This window comes from Bos javanicus, chromosome 11, assembly GCF_032452875.1.
Source record: "Bos javanicus breed banteng chromosome 11, ARS-OSU_banteng_1.0, whole genome shotgun sequence".
Taxonomy (NCBI): domain Eukaryota; kingdom Metazoa; phylum Chordata; class Mammalia; order Artiodactyla; family Bovidae; genus Bos; species Bos javanicus.
The window spans coordinates 97,457,905-97,477,430 of NC_083878.1; the positions used below are offsets into that span (position 1 = coordinate 97,457,905).

Genomic DNA, 19,526 nt, shown 5'->3' on the forward strand with positions numbered 1-19,526 from the left:
CATCTCTCTTAAGATGTCAGCCCTGGAAGAGGCATTTTACCCGCTAAGGTAGCATCTCTACAGCTCTGCCCTGACCCTGCTCTGTTTCCTTCGTATCTCTCCAGACATTACATTCTGTAATAGTGTTTCACATGGCCCTTCTCCACTAGAATGCCAACTCCCAAAGAACAGGAACTTTATCTGACTTCTTCACTGCTTTCTCCCCATTGCCCAGAACGGTGCCCTACTCATAGTAGGTACTCAGTAAATACATGTTGATGAGATGAATTCAGTCCTTAGAACAACTCAATAAGGCAGATTATTAGCTCCTGACTTTCTAAGAAAGAAATAGAGGATCTAAGAGATTTTTTTTTTAAACCTGGATCATAGAACCAGATGTGGGCAGAGCCAGGTCTGAAACCTTCATCTTCTGGTTTCTCACCTGATGCTAGGTGATGATAACAAGGGCAGCTTCCACTTTGGAGCACTTGCTTTGTCTAGGTCTTGTACTAAATGTTTACATGCATTAATCTAACTTAGTTTTCACAACAGGCTTGCAAATTAGGTCTATTTATTATTCCCTGTATATTGGTGAGCAGGTGAGTACGTAGAGAGGAAAGTCGCCCCTTCACGTGAATAGTAAGCGGCACTGTCTGTCTGGGCTTTAAAACCAGGACTTCCGGCATCCTGTGTGTGTGCTCAGTAGCTCAGTTGTGTCCGACTCTTTGCAGCCCCATGGACTGTAGCCGACCAGGCTTCTCTGTCCATGGAATTTTCCAGACAAGACCACTAGAGTGGGTTACCATTTCCTCCTCCTGGGGATCTTCCTGACCCAGGGATCGAACCTGAGACTCTTGCATCTCCTGCATTGGCAGGCAGATTCTTTACCACTGGCACCACCTAGGAAGTGATTTCTTAGACCAGCCTTTGATTTCTTAGACCAACAGAAATATAGTCTGAGTCACATATGCAATTAAAAAATTTTTAATAGCCACATTAAAAAGGTGAAATTGTTTAAAAAATATTTTTTATTTAACTTAGTATGTCTAAAATGTCACTTCAATCTGTAAGCAACATGAAATTATTGAGGTACCTTGCGTTATTTTTTCACATTAAATCTTCAAAGCTCAATGTGTCTTCTGAAGTTGGCATGCTGGCGACACTTCAGATGCTCAGTAGCCACGTGTGGCCAGTGAGCACTGTATTGGGCGGTGCAGAGCTAGTCTGTCCTCTCAGGCATCAGGCTGTAGTGCCTCTGTCTCCTCTAGAAGACGTCATGGACCTTGCTGGCTGATGGCGTAGCTTCTATAATCTATTTGCTTTTATTTGCTTGCTGTATTTTTGATTATTTTTTTTCCCTTGCTTCGTGAAAAGGACGAAGTAACAATGAGGTTTAAAAGTCCCTTTGCTTGGGAGTTCCCTTTGGCCTAGTGGTTAGGATTCTGGGCTGTCGCTGCTGTGGCCCATGTTCAGTCTCCCAGCTGGGGAACTGACATTAGGCAAGCCGTGCAGCACAGCCAAACAACAACAACAAAATCCCTTTGCAGTTACTCGCCACATGGAATAGCAGAGAAGGGGCTTCGCAGGTGGTGCTAGTGGTAAAGAATCCACCTGTCAGTGCAAGAGACTCAGGAGACTCGGGTTCGATCCCTGGGTTGAAAGCATCTCCTGGAGGAGGAAGTGGCAACCACTCCAGTATTCTTGCCTGGAAAATTCCACAGACAAGAGGGGCCTGGTGGATGCATGGGGCCACAGGGCCGCAAAGAGTTGAACACAACTGAGCGACTGGGTGCAGGCTGCACCCAGAACAGCATTGTCCAGCAGGACCCCTCAGCAAGACTGCGGGCCCGGTTTTCTAGTCTCAGCCCTAGAGTGTTGCTCCACCTGCCCCAAGCTGGGAAGACTGAAGGGAAGGGCGGTGAGTGCTCTGAGAGCTCAGTGTTAAAAATTGGCTGCTCCTGCCAGAGCCAGTATGTCCTCAGCTTAGATGTGAAGCCAGGTCCCCTGGAGTCTTTGGTCTTTGGGGAAGCATTGGAGTTGCCAGGTGTTGGAACTGAACCAGACCACCTGGTATTTTAGTTTCCTGTCTAATAATACGAAAGAAAGAAAAAAGCCAGTCCCAAGAGTCCAGTAAAAAAAAATCACTTGAGTGATTCTGGGAAGATGGCAGTGGCAGCAGCATAGTTCTTTATTCTCCCTGAATCCCCACATAAAAACATCCATAACAGCTAGATAGCAAACCCTCAAACCCTTGAGCAGTATTTACAGTAAAACTGGGTGTTAAGTTATCCCTATCAAATCTCAAATACCAGTAGCTTGAGGATATGCCACTGGTGTCAACAAGCCCTGCAGAGCATCAGCTTCAGTCTAAAGAAAGCAGAAGTACGTACTGGGGCATTTGACAGACTAGGGGATAGAAGAACCCCAAAATTTCCAACGGGAATTCACCGGAAAGTTCAGCAGGTCAACGTGAGAATAGCAACTGAAATTGAGAGGAATTTTGACCACTCAGATAATGGATGGCTAGAAGAGATCTGTGAACCAACCCTTAAGAGCTCTTGAAACCAGTCAACCATGGCTTACTTCCAGAACAAGGGTCTGTACCAAAAAGGAATTCAGCTTGGGAGTAGACCAAAGATGATCAGGATAGGGAAAGTTACAGTTAAGGAAAAGGGAGGTTTAAATGAATTTGTGTTTGTGTGTGTGTGGAATCTCAAAAAGCAGCTGCCTGTTGTTGAAGATGACATGAAAGTAAAAGAAAAGCTATATGAAGTTCGGAAAGCTACCAAAAATTACTGATGTCAAGTTTTTCAGTTATTACAAGAAAAACAAAGAGTAAGGAGAGAATCCTGTAGATAATGAAAGCTTGCCAGAGAGACATGCCACAAAACAGATGAAAACTGTAACTTTCTATTTCAAAATTAGCTAAGAGAAGAAGTTAAGATCACACTGTGAGTCATGAACAACATAAATCTGACATATATAAATTTCAGAAATGAGGTGGCAGAGTTAGGAAAACACTGGAAATAAAACTTATTTTGAAAATGAAAGTTGAGCACAAGAATAGATAAACATAACAGAAAATGCCTTAAGGGAGGAAAAAGTTTAAGATCAAAATAAATGAAGAGATAAGAAGACCTTGAAAAATAGCGATAAATATTAATGATAGGCAAAGAAGACCCAACATCGGATACATATACCAACATACCCAACATAATATAAATCCCTGAAAGAGGAGAATAAAATACAGGGAAACTGAACAGGTAATTAAACTATAAGAAGATGGTCACAAAATAAAAGATTCAAGCCTACGTATTGAAAGATTATACTATGAGGCAACCCGGAATGGTCAATACCAATAGTCTTGGTAGACTACTTGGGTGATAAAATTATAGAGGAACTTGAGGGAAGTCAAGATAGTGGTTACTTTTCACGGAGGGAGGGACTTGTGATTGGGACAGGGCACGTGGAGGAACTCGGGTGACTCCTCTTTTTTTTCTTAATCATGGAGAACTATATGTAATACAAACATGACCATCTCAACCATCTTAAGTGTACGGTTCATTTGTGTTAAGTACATCCACAGTACCATGCAGCCCATCTTCAGAGCTGTTTTCATCTTGACGGCCCCAAACTCTGTACCCCTTAAACAACTCTTCATCCCCGCAACCTCCACCACTTACTTTCTGTGTCTGTGAATGTGACTACTGCAGGGTTCTCACGTAGATGGAACCATACAGTGTCTTTTTGTAGCTTATTTCGCTTAGCATAATGTCTTTGAGGTTCACCTATATAGTCGCATGTGTCAGAATTTCCTTTCTCTTTTAGGTCAAATAATATTCTGTTGTGCGTGTATAACACACGTTTGGGCCCATGTATCCATCTATTGGAGTGGCTGTTTCTTAATGTGGGTGGCGGTTTTAAAGTGTTCGCCTCGCAGTAAGTCATCAAACCATGCATTTGTTTAGCGTGGTTTTCTGTTAATGTGTCATTTTACAGTAAAAAGGGTTAAACTCCTTTCGGAGGTTGTAGTTGTTCTAGTGGGGGTGCTCTGTAGCTAGATCTCAGGCTTTCTCCCCAGTGGCTGAAAGCTGAACAAAAAGCAGTGCTGGAACTTGTCTTTATTATCAATAGATCGTATGTATAAATTTAATCCTCTGTTCTTAAGGCTGCATAGTATCCCAGAGTCTGGATGTACCATAATTTTTTCCAAAAAGTTCCTTTTTTGATGGTCTTTGAGATTACTTGCATATTTTTACTACTACAAATAATGGTTCAGTAAACATCTATATTCATCTCTGTATCTAAATGTAGATCTTTCTCCATATGTCTTCTTATAAACCAGTGCTTTTCTTTCTGTAGGTGTTGGGATTGCTGAGTCGACAGTATGCGCATTTCACCTTATAGGAGATAATATCTAAACATAATGCTTGATCCTGGATGAAGAAAAAATTGCTATAAAAAACAGGATTGGGATAATTTGAAAATTCTGAATGTGACTGTATATTAGATAATACTGATGTAACAACAATAAATTTCTTGAGTGTAATAATCTTATCATTATGTAAGAGGGTCATCTTGTTCTTGGGAAATCAACTGCTGAAGGATTAAAAGGTGAAGAGTCATAATAGCTGCATTTTACTCTCAAATGGTTCAGAAAAAAAAATTATATACTTATATAATTATGTACATAAAAATAAAGTAAATGAGGCCAAATGTTAATAAATATCAGTAGTGAAGCGAGGTGAAAGGTTATAGAGTTTATCATGTTATTCTTGTAGATTTTTTCTAAGTTTGACATTAAAAATGAAATTAAATGTTAATGTTTTTAATGGGTTACTATCAGATTACTTTGCAAAAAGAACAGAGCGACTCATAGCCCCATTAGTTGTGATGGCTGTTGGACCACGAATGGTGTCTTCCTCTTTAATTTGCATTTCCTTGACACAAGATTCTAAAATTGTCAGACACAGCAGTTCTAGGAGGAGAGGCAGGAATCCATCTTTGCAGCCGATTGCTTTTTGTTCCCTGAAGCCATCCTAAGGCTCATTTGGAGTGATCTCAATGCAAATTTATAGATATTTTTTATTATAAGACAGCCCACTGTTTCTGCCAACAACGTTTTTGTTTATTTGGACCCAGTGTGGGTGGAGCAGGGAGCCTTCCTTGTACTAAGCTTGTGGCTGGGAAGAGGGGATTTAGTCAGCCACCATTAGAGGGAAAACATACGTTCAGCATATGTAGAAACCAGTTTGTTTTCTTTTTGGCTGATTTGCTGTCACTTATCCACAGAAAACCACCTTGCTCTCTTGCTTTAGGGCCATATTGTGATGGACTCTGCTAGGTCTCTTCGTCCTGAAGGCCGCATCTCCAGAGAATTGTCCTGTAATATGTGGAGATTGGCCGTTTCTTTAAAAAGCCTGGATTTCTAGGGGGCCCTGGACTAGGAGGAAGGAGATGGGGGAAGGGGTTAGGGTGAAGGAAGTTGTTGCCAGGCGACCAGTTTAACTGGACATCCTGTTGCTGTTGCTCAGTCTGTCAGTCATTCTGACTCTTTACGACCCCACGAACTGCAGCACGCCAGGCTCCTGTCCTTCACCGTCTCCTGGAGCTTGCTCACGTTTGTGTCGGTGATGCTATCTAACCTTCTCATCCTCCGCTGCCCTCCTTCTCCTTTTGCCCTCAGTGTTTCCCAGCATCAGGGTCTTTTCCAGTGAGCTGGCTCTTCACATTAGGTGGCCAGAGTGTTGGAGCTTCTGTACTCTGGACATCCTGTTCAGTTCAGTCACTCAGTCATGTCCGACTCTTTGCGACCCCATGGACTGCAGCACACCAGGCCTCCCTGTCCATCACCAACTCCTGGACTTTACTCAAACTCATGTCCATTGAGTCGGTGATGCCATCCAACCATCTCATTCTCTGTGATCCCCTTCTCCTCTCACCTTCAATCTTTCCCAGCATCAGGGTCTTTTCAAATGAGTCAGCTCTTCGCATCAGGTGGCCAAAGTATTGGAGTTTCAGCTTCAACATTCGTCCTTCCAATGAACATTCAGGACTGATTTCCTTTAGGATGGACTGGTTGGGTCTCCTTGCAGTCCAAGGGACTCTCAAGGGTCTTCTCCAACACCACAGTTCAAAAGCATCAATTCTTCGGCACTGCATGAAGTGGACATCCTGTATGAAGGCTTTATTTTCAAAAACAAGGAGAGGCCATTAAGAGACTTGTCATGAGACCTGTGAGATGGTGATGTATGTTCTCATCACAGGCACATGCTCCCATGACAGCAGGAACCAGAGGGCCTCATTGTCTCCTGTTCCTGTTGAGGCTGTGCCACACTCCTAGGAGCCTGGGGACTAGCTGTGAAAAGGGATAGGACCCTGATCTTGCCCTGCAAGTCCCCACTCCTACACACACCCTTCCCTTCGGTAAAACTACCTGCCTTGCAGTGCTCCAGCTTCAAAGGGAGGATTACTCAAAACCTTACTCAACCTTGCTACATGTGTTCGGCTTTGTAGTAAAATGACATGTAATTTATACCCCAATGATGTTACCTATCTATCGATGTATTCTTGCTCTGGACACTGCATCCTTTTGGGCCAGAACTGAGAATATAGAAATGGGAGAGCTGCTTCTGAATAGTTTCTGATGGTGTGTTTGGGACCAACCAGTCTATTTTCAGCCTGGTGACCTCTGTTCTGGTTTTTCTGGTTTATCTTGAATGAAATAAGCACATTTTTGACTGATGGTCTGAGCAGGGATAATAATATTTGAAACTTGAACCATCTGAAAAACTATGAAACGTAAAGTCACTGTTTTAATACATGATTTGGAAATTCATGTAGCAAACCCTAGAACTGATGGCAGGATTGAAAGGAAGTTTTCTCATTTTCACATTAGCAGACTTTTGGTTCTTTTTCTAAATGACACTGCAAACATCCTGCCAGTTCTTCCAGATTGGGAGTAAACTTGAATTGCGGGAGAGATTTCCAAGGCCCTCTGAGCTCTCAGCTCAAATCTTATGTTTTCACGAGGTCTTTCTGCTCCCCAGGATGGCAGAATTAATCCATGTGTGAGGAGCACTTGGCCAACAATCTCCTTGAGTCTGGCAGGAGAAATGCCAGTCTGTTTGCACCTGGGATGGAGCTCTGGGCCCTGTATCTCTGGTTCAGACACGCAGGCCTGCAGGCTTCACCAAGCAGTAGTCACTCACTCTGTGCTGATGTCCACGGCTGGCTTGCTCTCGGTAGATGGACCCAGAGGTGGAACTGCTCGGACTCTGCGTTGCCATCCATGTCACTACTGAGCTTCCAGTAGCGGCAGCATTTCACCTCAGTGCCCGTGACGAGCCCCAGCCCCTTGGGGGGACAAAGCCACCTATTTATTTTCATGTCCTGCTCAGCCCCGGGGATGGTATGCTTTGGGATGCATCCCATGCTTCCCAGAAATCCACTGATCTTGGGTCACCTTTCAGTTGTGCCAAGAGGTGACCAGAATTCTACCTAAGCCCTGGATTGTGGTTACAGTTGACATACCACGTGTGTTGCTATTTTTCTCCAATGTATTCTTGACATCAGGGCTTCCCTGATAGTTCAGTTGGTAAAGAATCTGTCTGCAATGCAGGAGACCCTGGTTCAGTTCCTGGGTTGGGAAGATCCACCGGAGAAGGGAAGGCTATCCACTCCAAAATTCTTGGGCTTCCCTTGTGGCTCAGCTGGTAAAGAATCTGCCTGCAATGCGGGAGACCTGGGTTCAGTCCCTGGGTTGGGAAGATCCCCTGGAGAAGGGAACATCTACCCACTCCAGAATTCTGGCTTAGAGAATTCCATGGATTGTATAGTCCATGAGGTTGCAAAGAGTCAGACACAACTGAGCGACTTTCAAAAAAAAAGAAATTCTTGATATGAGGCTTTTTTCTCATGACAATATAACAGCCTCCTTTAAATATTTTTTAGAGCAGCTTTGAAACATGGATGTTCAAACATGTTAATAGTCCATTATTTCCTATCTGGTGTTTTGGGCAGGAACCATATACCAGAACATGAACCCATCTATTTGACTCCCCTTTTGCCAAAAAATTATGATACATAAGCATATAAATATATAATCTTTGTGAATATGCAAGACAAGAGGTACAGAATGCCTGGCACCTGTGAACGCACACACACAGTCATATATGTACACATATATACGTATATAGAGAGAGTACCAATTAGGCGCCAGGCATTCTGCTCCTCTTGTCTTGAATTCTCACAGTGATCCTATAAGACAGGGATGGTTGTCACCATTTTCTAGATGTGTCAGCTGAAACCGGGAGAAGTTAAAAGTCATGTGTCAAAGAGAATGTTGCTGTTAAGTGATGGTGTCCAGACACACGCTGAGCCCTGTGAATTCCAGAGCCCACATCTGTTCACTGCATTGTGTCCTCCCAGATGCCCTGTGGACAGTGGACAGGTGTCTTCTCTCATTCATGGGCATCCGGAGCTCTCAGCTCTCCTTGCCCTGGCCTGTCACAGAAGCATCTGTTGACTGTGTCCTGGCTTCCCACGTGGCATCTGGAGAGAGGTATAGGCCATGTGAAGGCAGCCCAGGCCATGCCTTGGCCTGCAAAACTGTCAGCAATGACACCTTCTCTTACCATCACCTGATGAGCTTATAGCGATAGGAACAGCCTTTTAACTAGATGTGTGTTTTCTGTGTGGACAAAATTAGTGCTTCTTAGTGTGGAGAAGGAAATGGCAGCCCACTCCAGTGTTCTTGTCTGGAGAATCCCAGGGATGGGGGAGCCTGGTGGGCTGTTGTCTCTGGGGCCGCACAGAGTCGGACACGACTGAAGCGACTTAGCAGCAGCAGCAGCAGCAAGCTAGGTTTGATAAAAGACCAGTTTCTTTTCTTTCCAGTCAGTAGTCATGAAGGGACGTGAGAATTGGACCATAAAAAAGGCTGAGTACTGAAGAATTGATGCTTTTGAACTGTGGTGCTGGAGAAGACTCTTTTAAGAGTCCTTTGGTCAACAAGGAGTCAGACTAGTCAATCCTAAAGGAAATCAAATCTGAATATTCAGTGGAAGAACTGATGCTGAAGCTGAAGCTCCAGTACTTTGGCCATCTTATGCAAAGAGCCAACTCATTGGAAAAGACCCTGAATCTGGGAAAGATTGAGGGCAGGAGGAGAAAGGGACGACAGAGGATGAGATAGTTGGATGGAATCACTGAATCGATGAACATAGGTTTGAGCAAACTCTGGGAGAGAGTGAAGGACAGGGAAGCCTAGTGTGCTGCAATCCATGGGGTTGCAGAATTGGACATGACTTAGCGACTAAGAGTGAACAACAGCAAAGGACTAACGCTTTAAATATATATATAACAAAAATGTCATGGGGATGGCTATAAAAGTTTCCAAATGCTTGCTCTCAAATTCTGTAGTTCTCTCATTCTGGGCTGGTGGAATAAACAGTTTGTGATCCAACACTGGTCTGTGGGGGCGTCTCAAATGGGACTCCACCATATAATTTAGAGGTGGCTTAGGCTTCGAAAGAAATGTACACTTTCTATAAGCCACAATTTAAAAAAAAAATCACTTTAGAGTAATAGAGAGTGTCTCTGTTTAACATTCTAACTTATAATATTGTGTCTGCAACTTTTTTTAAGTTGTAGAAGTAACTTAGACTTGAAACAAAAGCTCAAATAGAATGAAAATATCCAAACTAAAAAATGTACCCTCCAAGCTACTATTATCAATCCCTAAATTGGGAGTCCATCTCACATTCAAGAAGGAAGAGTGTGGATCAAGATTTATAAAGAAGGAAGGGATGGGAGAGGTGTTTTCAAAGTCTACCCAATTTTTTACTTTATCTTGATTTTTATTTCAAAGGGGAAAGTGTGACTTCTCAGAATGTGTTATTATTCTGTAGAGTTTCAAAGTCACATGGCAGCTGTTTTTGGTTTCTAGTGTCTTCTAACCCCAGTTCTCTTTTGTTGCAGAGCCAGATCACGCTAATGGACATACCCGTGTTTAAAGCCATCCAGCCGGAGGTCTGTACTTGTCCTGTCCTCTGTACTAGCAGTGCTCGGGCGGGGAGGGAGGATTTTGTCCCATTAGAGGGACGAAGTTTCTTGGTTTCTCTCTTGAAGTCTCTATAAACGCATGTTATCAATTTAAGCCCCCATCAAAGAGAGCATCCAGGAATCCCATTCTCGAAGGGGCTCATCCTCTGAGCCTGCTGTTTGGATTTTTCCAGAGGATGGCACCGCGTCTGGCCCTCTCTGTCAGGGCTGGGGGCAGTCAGTGCCCACGGCTGGGGGCAGTCAGTGCCCACGGCTGGCCTCCATACCTGAGTCTAAGGCCTGGCCTTCTCCCGGGCAACCCCTGCTGGAGACACTCACTGTTCAAGATGGAGATGGGAGGGAACATTTCCTTAGGGAGCTTTCTTTCTGTTGATCCCAAATTCTGGTGGTTGCCTTGTTTCTGATTTTGAAGCCAGTTGCTGCAGCAAAAATGTATATGTATTTACATTAAAAGCATACATATATTTTTAGAAACAGCATATTCAATAAAGAGAAAAAAAGTTGAATTTAGTCTTTCGAAAAATTCCTGGAAATGTCTAGCAGTTGATAACATGGCTTTACAGTTATTTTAGTCCCAGTTCTGGTTTTGTTATCAAGTGATAGAAATTCATTTCAAGTAGCTGAATAGGCAGAGGAAGAATTTACGAGCGTAAAGGGGGCACTTTCTGTACCTGTGGGCCTGGAGTTCTGGCAGCCTACAGAGCCGAGCAGGACGCAAGCTCTCTCCCTGCTTTCTGCCTCGCCTCTGCCTTCCCCTCTCCCCTCTCTCCTGCCCTGTTCTGTCTGCCCCTGTGATCCAACCTGGCCTCTCCAAAGGGCCCGCATTTGCGCAATGTCTGTGGAAGCCACCTTCCAGATCGGGCCCAGCCCGTCTCAGTCCAGCCCTGCTGAGTCCCGTGTCCAGAACTGGTTCAGTGACTCAGCTCAGGAGTGTGTGGCCAGGACGAGCGCGCACAGCTGAGCAGACCCAGCTTTGTGAGTGGGGTGCAGATTTCAGAGAAGAGGGGTGTGGGTCGGGGGACGTGTCGAAACCATGGTATGAATTCCAGAACACTCTTTAATTATTGATTTGTTGATTTACCTATTTATTTTTGGCTGGGTCAGGTCTTTGTCACGGCACGCGGGCCCTTTGCTATGGTGCACAGGCTTCTCCTTAGTTGCAGTGTGCAGGCTCAGCAGTTGTGGCGTTTGGGCTCAGTTGCCTCATGGCATGTGGGGGTCTTAGTTCCCTGACTAGGTATCGAACCTGCATTCCTTGCATTGGAAGGTGAAGTCTTGTCCACTGGGCCACCAGGGAAGTCCTCAGAACACTCTTAACAGGATGCCCTTCTTCTGACAGTGTGGTGTTGTTAAGACTTTGAGAAAACAGCGTATTTTAATACAAAGCCAGACAAAGGATCCAGGCCTTCCTAGAGCTGGCGTCTAACCCACTATAAATCAAGGGGAAAGTAGTATTGCTAGCTGTGCCCAGCACTTGTGTGAGGACGTGGCAGTGATTTGTATTTGTGTGTGTGTGTTTTATTCATTAAGTTTGGGGGGGCAGAACTATGTTTGATTTTTTGAACTGGCTGACTTAAGTCTTTCTCTATTTTCTTCTAATGTGGGGATTACACATTCTTTCTAATTAAAACAAAAACCAACACCCACTCAGCGCACTACACCCTGGAGCCTGTTGGGGGAGTAGTTGCTCGACAGTTGCCTCAGCTGAATTATTATTAGCTCTCTGCTCACGTTCTCTGCTTCGGCTTGACCTGGAGCTGTGTAGACGTTCGGAGCTTTATTCTCTGCCCTGAACATCGAGGAGGGCCGCCCAGTCTGCGGTGAGCCCAGGGATGCAGGCATGGCTGCTCGGGCCGATTGTAGGAGGGGAGGGGTGGGGGGCTCTCAAGAGGCACGGCCAGGAGCGGACTGAGACTTTCCCCAGCGCGTTGCAGTTCAGAAGGTGCCTCATCCAGGACAGATCTTGTGTCAAGCTGTGACAAGACATTAAGTTTTGCTTTCACGACGCGCTTGGAGCTGTGGTTCTCAAGCACAGCCGCGCATCAGAATCACCTGGGCAGCCTTGGAAACACTGGGTGCCTGGACTCCAGTTCAGAAGGTGCTTCATCCAGGGCATATCTCGTGTCAAGTTGTGACAAGACATTAAGTTTTGCTGTCAAGTTTTGCTTTCAAGATGCGCTTGGAGCTGTGGTTCTCAAGCACAGCTGTGCATCAGAATCACCTGGGCAGCCTTGGAAACACTGGGTACCCAGACTCCACCCTAGACCGTGGAATCTGAGCCTCTGGGTTAGAGTCCAGAACACGGTCAGCCCTGTTTTGTAGAAGCTTACCAGCTGATTCTGCTGCCAAGTGAGGATTAAGAATGATCTGCTGCGAGGTATCTGGAGAAACCCCAAACTTCTCCGTTTTAGATCTGTGATATGTTAGCTAAAAACAGAAGTTTTTTCCTCATAGTCATTGTCAAAGCCGTGGTTAAAAGGAGCACCCTGGGAGCTGTCCCAGCTTCTCTGCTCTTGTTATTGTTGTCAGCAGACTGAAAACTGGAACCTTTCCCCTTGATGATGTCTGCCACGTTACAGCTGGACCACCCCAGAGTCGGAAGCAAAAGAGTAAGGGACACGTGTCAGTGTGATGTAGACGAGACTTTGCAGGGAGCAGAGGCTGGCACCTGATAGTGAGATGGGCACCCTGGGTGATCTGGATTCCCAGAAGGTCAGGAAACGTGTGCCTTGCAATCCTGGTTGTGCTTCAGAATCAGTTGAGAGCTCCATAAAAAAAAAAAAAAAATCCAGATGCCTAGCCTTTGTGCCTGGAGATTCTGATTCCATAGGCTTCGGGTGGGGCTGGGAATCCCTTCAGTCAGTTGTATGCATAAATTGTTATTCCATCGCTGAGTTGTGTCCGAGTCTTTGTGACCACATGAACTGCCACTCACCAGGCTCCCTTGTTCTCCACAATCTCCTGGAGTTTGCTCAAATTCATGTCCGTTGAGTCAGTGACGCTATCTAACCATCTCATTCTCTGCTGCTCCCTTCTCCTCTTGCCTTCAATCTCTCCCAGCATCAGGGTCTTTTCCAATGAGTTGGCTCTTCACATCAGGTGGCCAAAGTATAACTGTATAAAGTATAATGCGTAAATTATCCTGTCTTTAACCAATGGGAGCCCTTTCATGTCATCTCCTGTATCCTTTTAACATGATCCCATTATTTTTTGAGAAATTCCTTGCTCCTTGATACAAGATAAACCAGTTTCCTGCTGAAGACCTGGAGTCAGGCAGTCCCTCAGGGGTCCTGGTTTCTTTTAGTGGAGAACAGTGTTTAGAAACCACAGCCCCGGGGAGAGCATTTTCATTGCGATTGGACTGCCGATGCTTTTAGGCCTTTTTGGTGGGTGGGGCTAGGAGATATTTATTTTTTAAAACTGAAAGTCATGAGTTCATGACTGGATGATTGGACGGGCGATGTTATTCCCTCCTCATCCTTATCATGGCTTCCCTGCTGGTGGTGTATATTTCCCCACCCCTGGACTTTGGGCCACACTGGTGACGTGGGCACAATTGATGGGACGCCAGTGGTGAGCTGAGCCGCTGAAAGTCAGGAAGCTTCACCAGCCCTCTCAGAACTTCCACTCTCTCTGAGGGACCCATTGCTCTTGTGCTTTTAGCCTGAGTCCCCAGATGAGGATGTGGAAGGTGACATGACCCCGACCCAAAGCCCGAATTCCAGCGCAACTTGGTACAGCCCGGTGGTTCCAGCAGAGATCAGCTGAACTGCAGTCACTCTAATGACCTGCTTGTCACCGTGAGCCTCTGAGGTTTCAGGATCGTCCCTTAGGCCACTGTATCCAGTGGAAGCACGACCAGTACGGTGTTGGTCTTTCCAGTTCAAACCTAGCATTCCGGGATTGTTAACTTAATTCCTTTGATTTTTTGGTGTGTTTTCTTTTACCCTGCCAATTTTGGTTCCTAACAACATTAAATAATTATTTTTATTGTATTATTCATCTCTCTCTCTCTCACACACACATATATACACACACACATATATGATAGTTTTAAAATAATAATATCAGTATTATTATTTAACAGACTGCTACAGTTGAACATTTAATTGCAGTTCTATTTGTCTTTAGTTCCTTTTCTTCTTATCTTCTCTCCCTCCTACTACTTACACGCCCAGGTGGGTCTCCTTCCTTGGCCTCCCCGCAAAGGTCTTTAAACACACCAGGGCAGAGAAAGAGTTTATGCTCACTTGTTTCTGGAGGGTTGCATCCTGAGAGACCCTGTTGTAATCCCCACGCCTGGAACGTACTATCTACACAATAAATATGTGCTGAGTGAGTGGAGCATGAATGAATGAAGGAGAGAAGCACCGAAGCGGAACAGTATCTGGCCAAATGCAGGCATGTTGCCAAGGAGGGCGTACCAAGGAGGGGAGGTGGTTACCACGGTGCCTGCTCTGCGGTGTAACCACTTCCCCCAAAGCCAGGGTTTTGCCTGGTGAGTTCAGTCTTTGAAGATTCACATTTCCAAATGCTGTTGATAACTGAGGGTAGAACTGCGGCTTTGCTCGTTTCTGCCAGCGGGGCCGCAAGAGCATCAGCCCAGGGCTCAGAGGAAGCCAGGCAGACAGTGAGTTAAGGATTGGCAGAGAGCAAGGAAAATGGAGGTTAGCAAATACGGAGTCATAACTATTCTCTGGTGACTCCAGCAAGTGACCAATTTTATCAAAACCTGGCAGGTTAATGCAGATACAACCTTGCAGCATAATGGCTCTCAGCCACATTTGCCTGGCTAGCTGTGGCCTAGAACCCCCTCCATGCCATGGTGGATTGGGTTGCAGGGATGGGTGGATTCCTGGCTGCTGCTGCCCAGGAAAAGGGCTGCATGGTGAAGGGGGTCTTTCTGGGGGGGGTCGCCATGGCAGCTGCCTTGGAAGAGGGTACCTTTGGCAAGGTGGCATTTTTGTCTCCGCCAGCCTTCCCTACAGAATCTGCCTGTCCTTATGCCCACCTCCTGGCCTGTGGAATCGAAGGCCCACCGGTTTCTCAGAGACCAGTTTGAAGGTCGGAACTGTTCCTGTTGTTAGTTTTAACATGAAGCATCAGTGGATGAACTGCTGTTCTTAGAATGTGCACGCTCTGCTCTGTGCTCGACTCAGCCCAGGTTCTGCCCAAGTCCAGCTTCTGGGCCCACTGATCATGCTTGGGGTGCTAGACAGCATGGGCTCGGCCTGGCAAGGCTGGGGTGCAGTCCCAGCTTCACCCTTCCCAGCTTGGAGTGTGAAAAAATTACTCATTCTCTTTATGCTTGGGTTTTCTAGTGTGTAAAGTGAGGGAAACCATAGTGTTCACCTCACGTGAAAGAACTGGGTGCAGTACCTGCGTGTGGGAAGTTCCCAGTCACTCGAGGCTGTAATTCCTCACCAGCGCATGGTCTGAATAGGTTCTGTGCATTTTGGATGTGAGCTCATGCTCAGAAGAGCATTCAGGGATTCCCAGGTGGGAGCCAGTGGCCCAGAGGAGGTGATGGTCTGAGTAGCAGAGCAGTGAAGAGCACTGTGTTCGGAATCCTTCAGACCTGAGTTCATATCCGAGCTTCCCAAATGGTGGGGAGGCTGAGGTCTGGATGGAGACACATCCCACGGTGTCCTGGGGCCACAGAAAGACTTGCTCTGCTGTTGTGTTGGGACACTGGCTTCTTGGAAAGAAAGCTGTGATGAACTTAGCGTATTAAAAAAGCAGAGACATCACTTTGCTGACAAAGGTCCGTATAGTCAAAGCCATGGTTTTTCTAGTAGTCACGTATGGATGTAAGCGTTGGACCATAGAGAAGGCTGATCACTGAAGAACTGATGCTTTTGAACTGTGGTGTTGGAGAAGACACTTGAGAGTCCCTTGGACAGCACGGAGATCAAACCAGTCAATCCTAAAGGAAATCAGTCCTGAATATTGGAAGGACTGATGCTGAAGCTGAAGGTCCAATACTTTGGCCACCTGAGACTCATTGGAAAAAACCCTGATGCTGGGAAAGATTGAGGGCAAAAGGAAAAGGGGGAACGCAGAAGATGAGATGGTTGGATGGCATCATCAACTCAATGGACCTGAGTTTGATCAAACTCCGGGAGATAGTGAAGGACAGGGAAGCCTGGCATGCTGCAGTCAATGGGGTCTCAAAGAATTGGACACGAATGAGTGACTGAACAGTAACAACAATAGCAACTGGCACTGAGCCTGGAAGGCTGAAAGGGATCCTGTCTGATGGGTGATTCGGGGAATGGGATGGGGTTGGGAACGACATTTCAGGCAGAGTGAATAACTCACTGCAAAGGCAGATGGTGTATTTCCCCAAGTTTAACACTATTTTTGGTACCTAGTGTCTGGGGAGAAAAAAAAGTGAGTAGTTGTTCTCCGGGTCCTGTGCTCCTAAGGGACGTCCTTGCAGGGGGTGTGGGTGTGCTGGAAGCTCCCCAGAGATCAGTGTGTCATTCTCTTCCCGTCTGGCAGCCAGGGGAGCACAGGGTCACAGAGGCGCATGGATGGGTGTCCAGAGACCCGACTGTGATGGAAACGAACTGCAGTGGGTACCAGACTCAGTGAGGTGGGGAGCTTCTCCACGCGCCTGTGTTTCTTCCAGTCCCGCTGCCCCTGCCGACGTTGCTCCATCCCCACTGCCAGATTTCTCACTCATTGACATCTTCATGAATTGGTGAGCCACATGCTGGAGAGACAGAGGTGGAGGGGCCGTGGGCACATTTCTGCAAGAGTGAGGGGCAGATATGGAAACAGACAGTGGACTAGAAGCATTTGGGCTGTCGGGGCCTTGAGCAGAGAGTGGCTGGTGGAGAGGAGCAGGCAGCAGAGCTTTAGGTGGCTAGCCTGGGGATCATGGGGGAGCTTCACAAAGGGAGTGATGGGCACAGATTTGTATTCTAGGGACTTTGTTCTAAGTGGGGAGACAGAGCCGACTGCGCTCAGGGAGACTGGTCTGGGGGCTGTGCTGCAGTTGTGGGGAGGCAAGGGTGGTCTCAATGGTGGGGAGGTGCCTGGCCCCGGACTGGGTAGGGGCCTGCCCTGAGGGCTGAGGCAAGAAGACACAGGTGACAGAGGGGTGCACTTTGAGTTTGGGGAGCAGAGGGCAGAGGGAGTGGCCATGGATGCAGGAAGAGGCTCAGGGAGCCCAGCGTCCTGATGCTGAGCAGGGTAGCGGGCAGCATCTTGTCTGGGCGAGGGAGGCCAGGAGGTCCGGAGGGAGAAGGATTTCAGAGTTCAGGGTCAGAGCTGGGGTCGCTCTGATGACTGTGCTGGACGGGGTGCTGGCTGCGCCTTTGGGTAGCTGAGGTGGAGGGGGATAAGGTCTTTTGGGGGGTGGTTGAGGTACAGTGTGACCCAGAAGCACAAGGGTACCACCCAGTGGACTGATGTCCTCAGATGATGGTGGGAGACCGGGAGGAGACTGTGAGCCCCTGCTGAAGGTGAGAGCATCCTGGGGCGAGGTGGGCAGGATGTGGAGGGGAGACGGAGGGCCGGAGGGGTCCCTCCCTGAAATGGCTCAGAGGAGAGCTGTGGGCATAGCCTGGGAGCCTTGTGAGGGATGGGGCCAGAGTGTCACCAGCAGCTGCCACTTGGGTTTGAGGCACGGGCCAGGTGGAAGGCAGGCGGGGGGCTATTCCGGGTGGGCATGCAGCCTGGATCCTTGCTCTTTTCTTCCCTGTGGCCCTGGGGCAGGGCAGATCCGGTGAGGAGGAGGAGGAAGAGGTGGGCCTCATTTACAAGTGTTTGGAGACAGTGGAGGCGGTATCCAGATAGAGCTCTGGTCCCTGGGGGTGCCCACCCTAGAGAGACTCGGTTTCACCCTCCCGGAATCAGGGCTGAGCGCTCAGGCCTGGCTGGTCCCCCTGTCTGCTGCTGTGCTGAGGGGCGGGCCTGCAGGCCTGGGAGACTCCCCGCCGAAGCACATGCTTTGCTCGGGGCCACATGACACGTTGCAGTTCAGGAAAACACTGCCTGTGGGTTCAGGAACCTGACCCTCTGGCCTTTTGTCTGGATGCCGTTTGCTTGCTTGCTCTGAAGAAGCGGGCATTCCTGAAAGCAGAGGTCAGTGTTGGATGGCGGACAAGCCCTGTGTGTCTTTGCTGCTCCTGGAATCAGAGCATTTGGCCCTGGGAGAAGGGAAGAGCGCCGCCAGCAAGGCAGTTATTTGTAAAGAGGAGATCGGTTTCGCTGACATCATTAAAACCCCTCTTTCAGGTCACATGCTGGGCCATTTTCTCAGACCTTTTCCTTCACTGCCCCAGCCTAGCCTGAGTCACTGCTACCCATCTTCCGATCACATCTCCGCATGGTCGGTTCCCTCCCCCCCCCCCCGACAACCTCCTCTCTGTATTCAGAGACATCTTTCTAAAGCCAAAATCCCACTGTGTCTTTGTCCTGCCCAGAACCCTCTGAGGCTCCCCACTGCTCCAAGGATACAGACCCACCCCCTTTCCCGGCCAGACTCTGCACAAAGGGCCAGCAGCAAGCCCACTGCTCTGTGCTGCCCCATAGCCTTCCCTGGTTTCCCTGCCATCTCAGCAACCTTCCTGCAGACTGCGCCCTCCATCGGGGTGCCCTTCTCGTCCCCATCACAGGCGACTCTTCCTCCTGCCTCAGGAGGTGGGGTGAGCAGCTTAGAGCTTGGGCTACAGCAGGCTCCCCTCTGCTCCCTCTCAACCTCACCGTCTGCCGCTGCTCATGTACAGGCCTTTTCACCACTGTGCTGAACCGTCATGACTTTGGAAAGCCTGAATAATTAGTGTTTCAAGTCTGCCTCCCTCCTAGATTATAGACTGCATGGCCACAGGGGTCATGCCAGAATTATTCACCCCATATCCTCTGACCCAACACAGTGCCTGATGTTACTTGTTGAATATATTTAGGATGTGGTAGTAAAAATAATAACAGTAAAGCCCCATTGAGCCCTCTTGACGTCTACGCTGTCCTGCTCCTTCTCTGTTAAAAAAAACTGAATTAGGTAGTAGGGGGTGGGCCAGGTGCCTCCAGCGGCCCAGGCATGGGGGAGGCGGCTCTGCGTTTCAGTGCTGATGCTCTTTAGCACCGGAAGCCCAAGCAGCTGTCTCTCATCTGTTACTGCGTTTGTTATTTGCTTCTCATTTCCTAGTAATTGCTCTGTCCTTTGTAAGAATTTCTTGTCACAGTGGAAACAGAGTGGGCTTCCCCCGACAGCTCACTCCCTTCGTGATGGAAACAGAGGTTGGAGAACTTCTCTGAGCCCCAGAAAAAGACCTGCCTGGAGAGTGGGGAGAGCTGGCTGGGTCGGAGTCTGATCTGGCTACAGACACAGGCCAGCAGCACATTTGATCCAGTAAAACAAACACTTTGCAATTTCTAGACTCATTTTTTTTTTTTCCCTCTAACTTCTTGAGTGTGGCTATGACATTTGTGCTGGTTAGAAACCAAATTTCCTTTTAAATGAATTAATAGTG

The 19,526-nt window shown here is 47.3% G+C and overlaps 1 protein-coding gene across 14 annotated transcripts in view; it reads left to right on the plus strand.

The window, feature by feature from the left end:
* RALGPS1 (Ral GEF with PH domain and SH3 binding motif 1) overlaps positions 1-19,526 on the plus strand; it is a 297,598-nt gene that overhangs the window by 38,869 nt on the left and 239,203 nt on the right. For all 14 annotated transcript variants that reach the window (XM_061433551.1, XM_061433547.1, XM_061433548.1 and 11 more), the window contains one exon: positions 9,961-10,011. In XM_061433551.1, the coding sequence (XP_061289535.1) occupies positions 9,961-10,011 (51 nt within the window). The remainder of the gene's footprint in view (positions 1-9,960; positions 10,012-19,526) is intronic.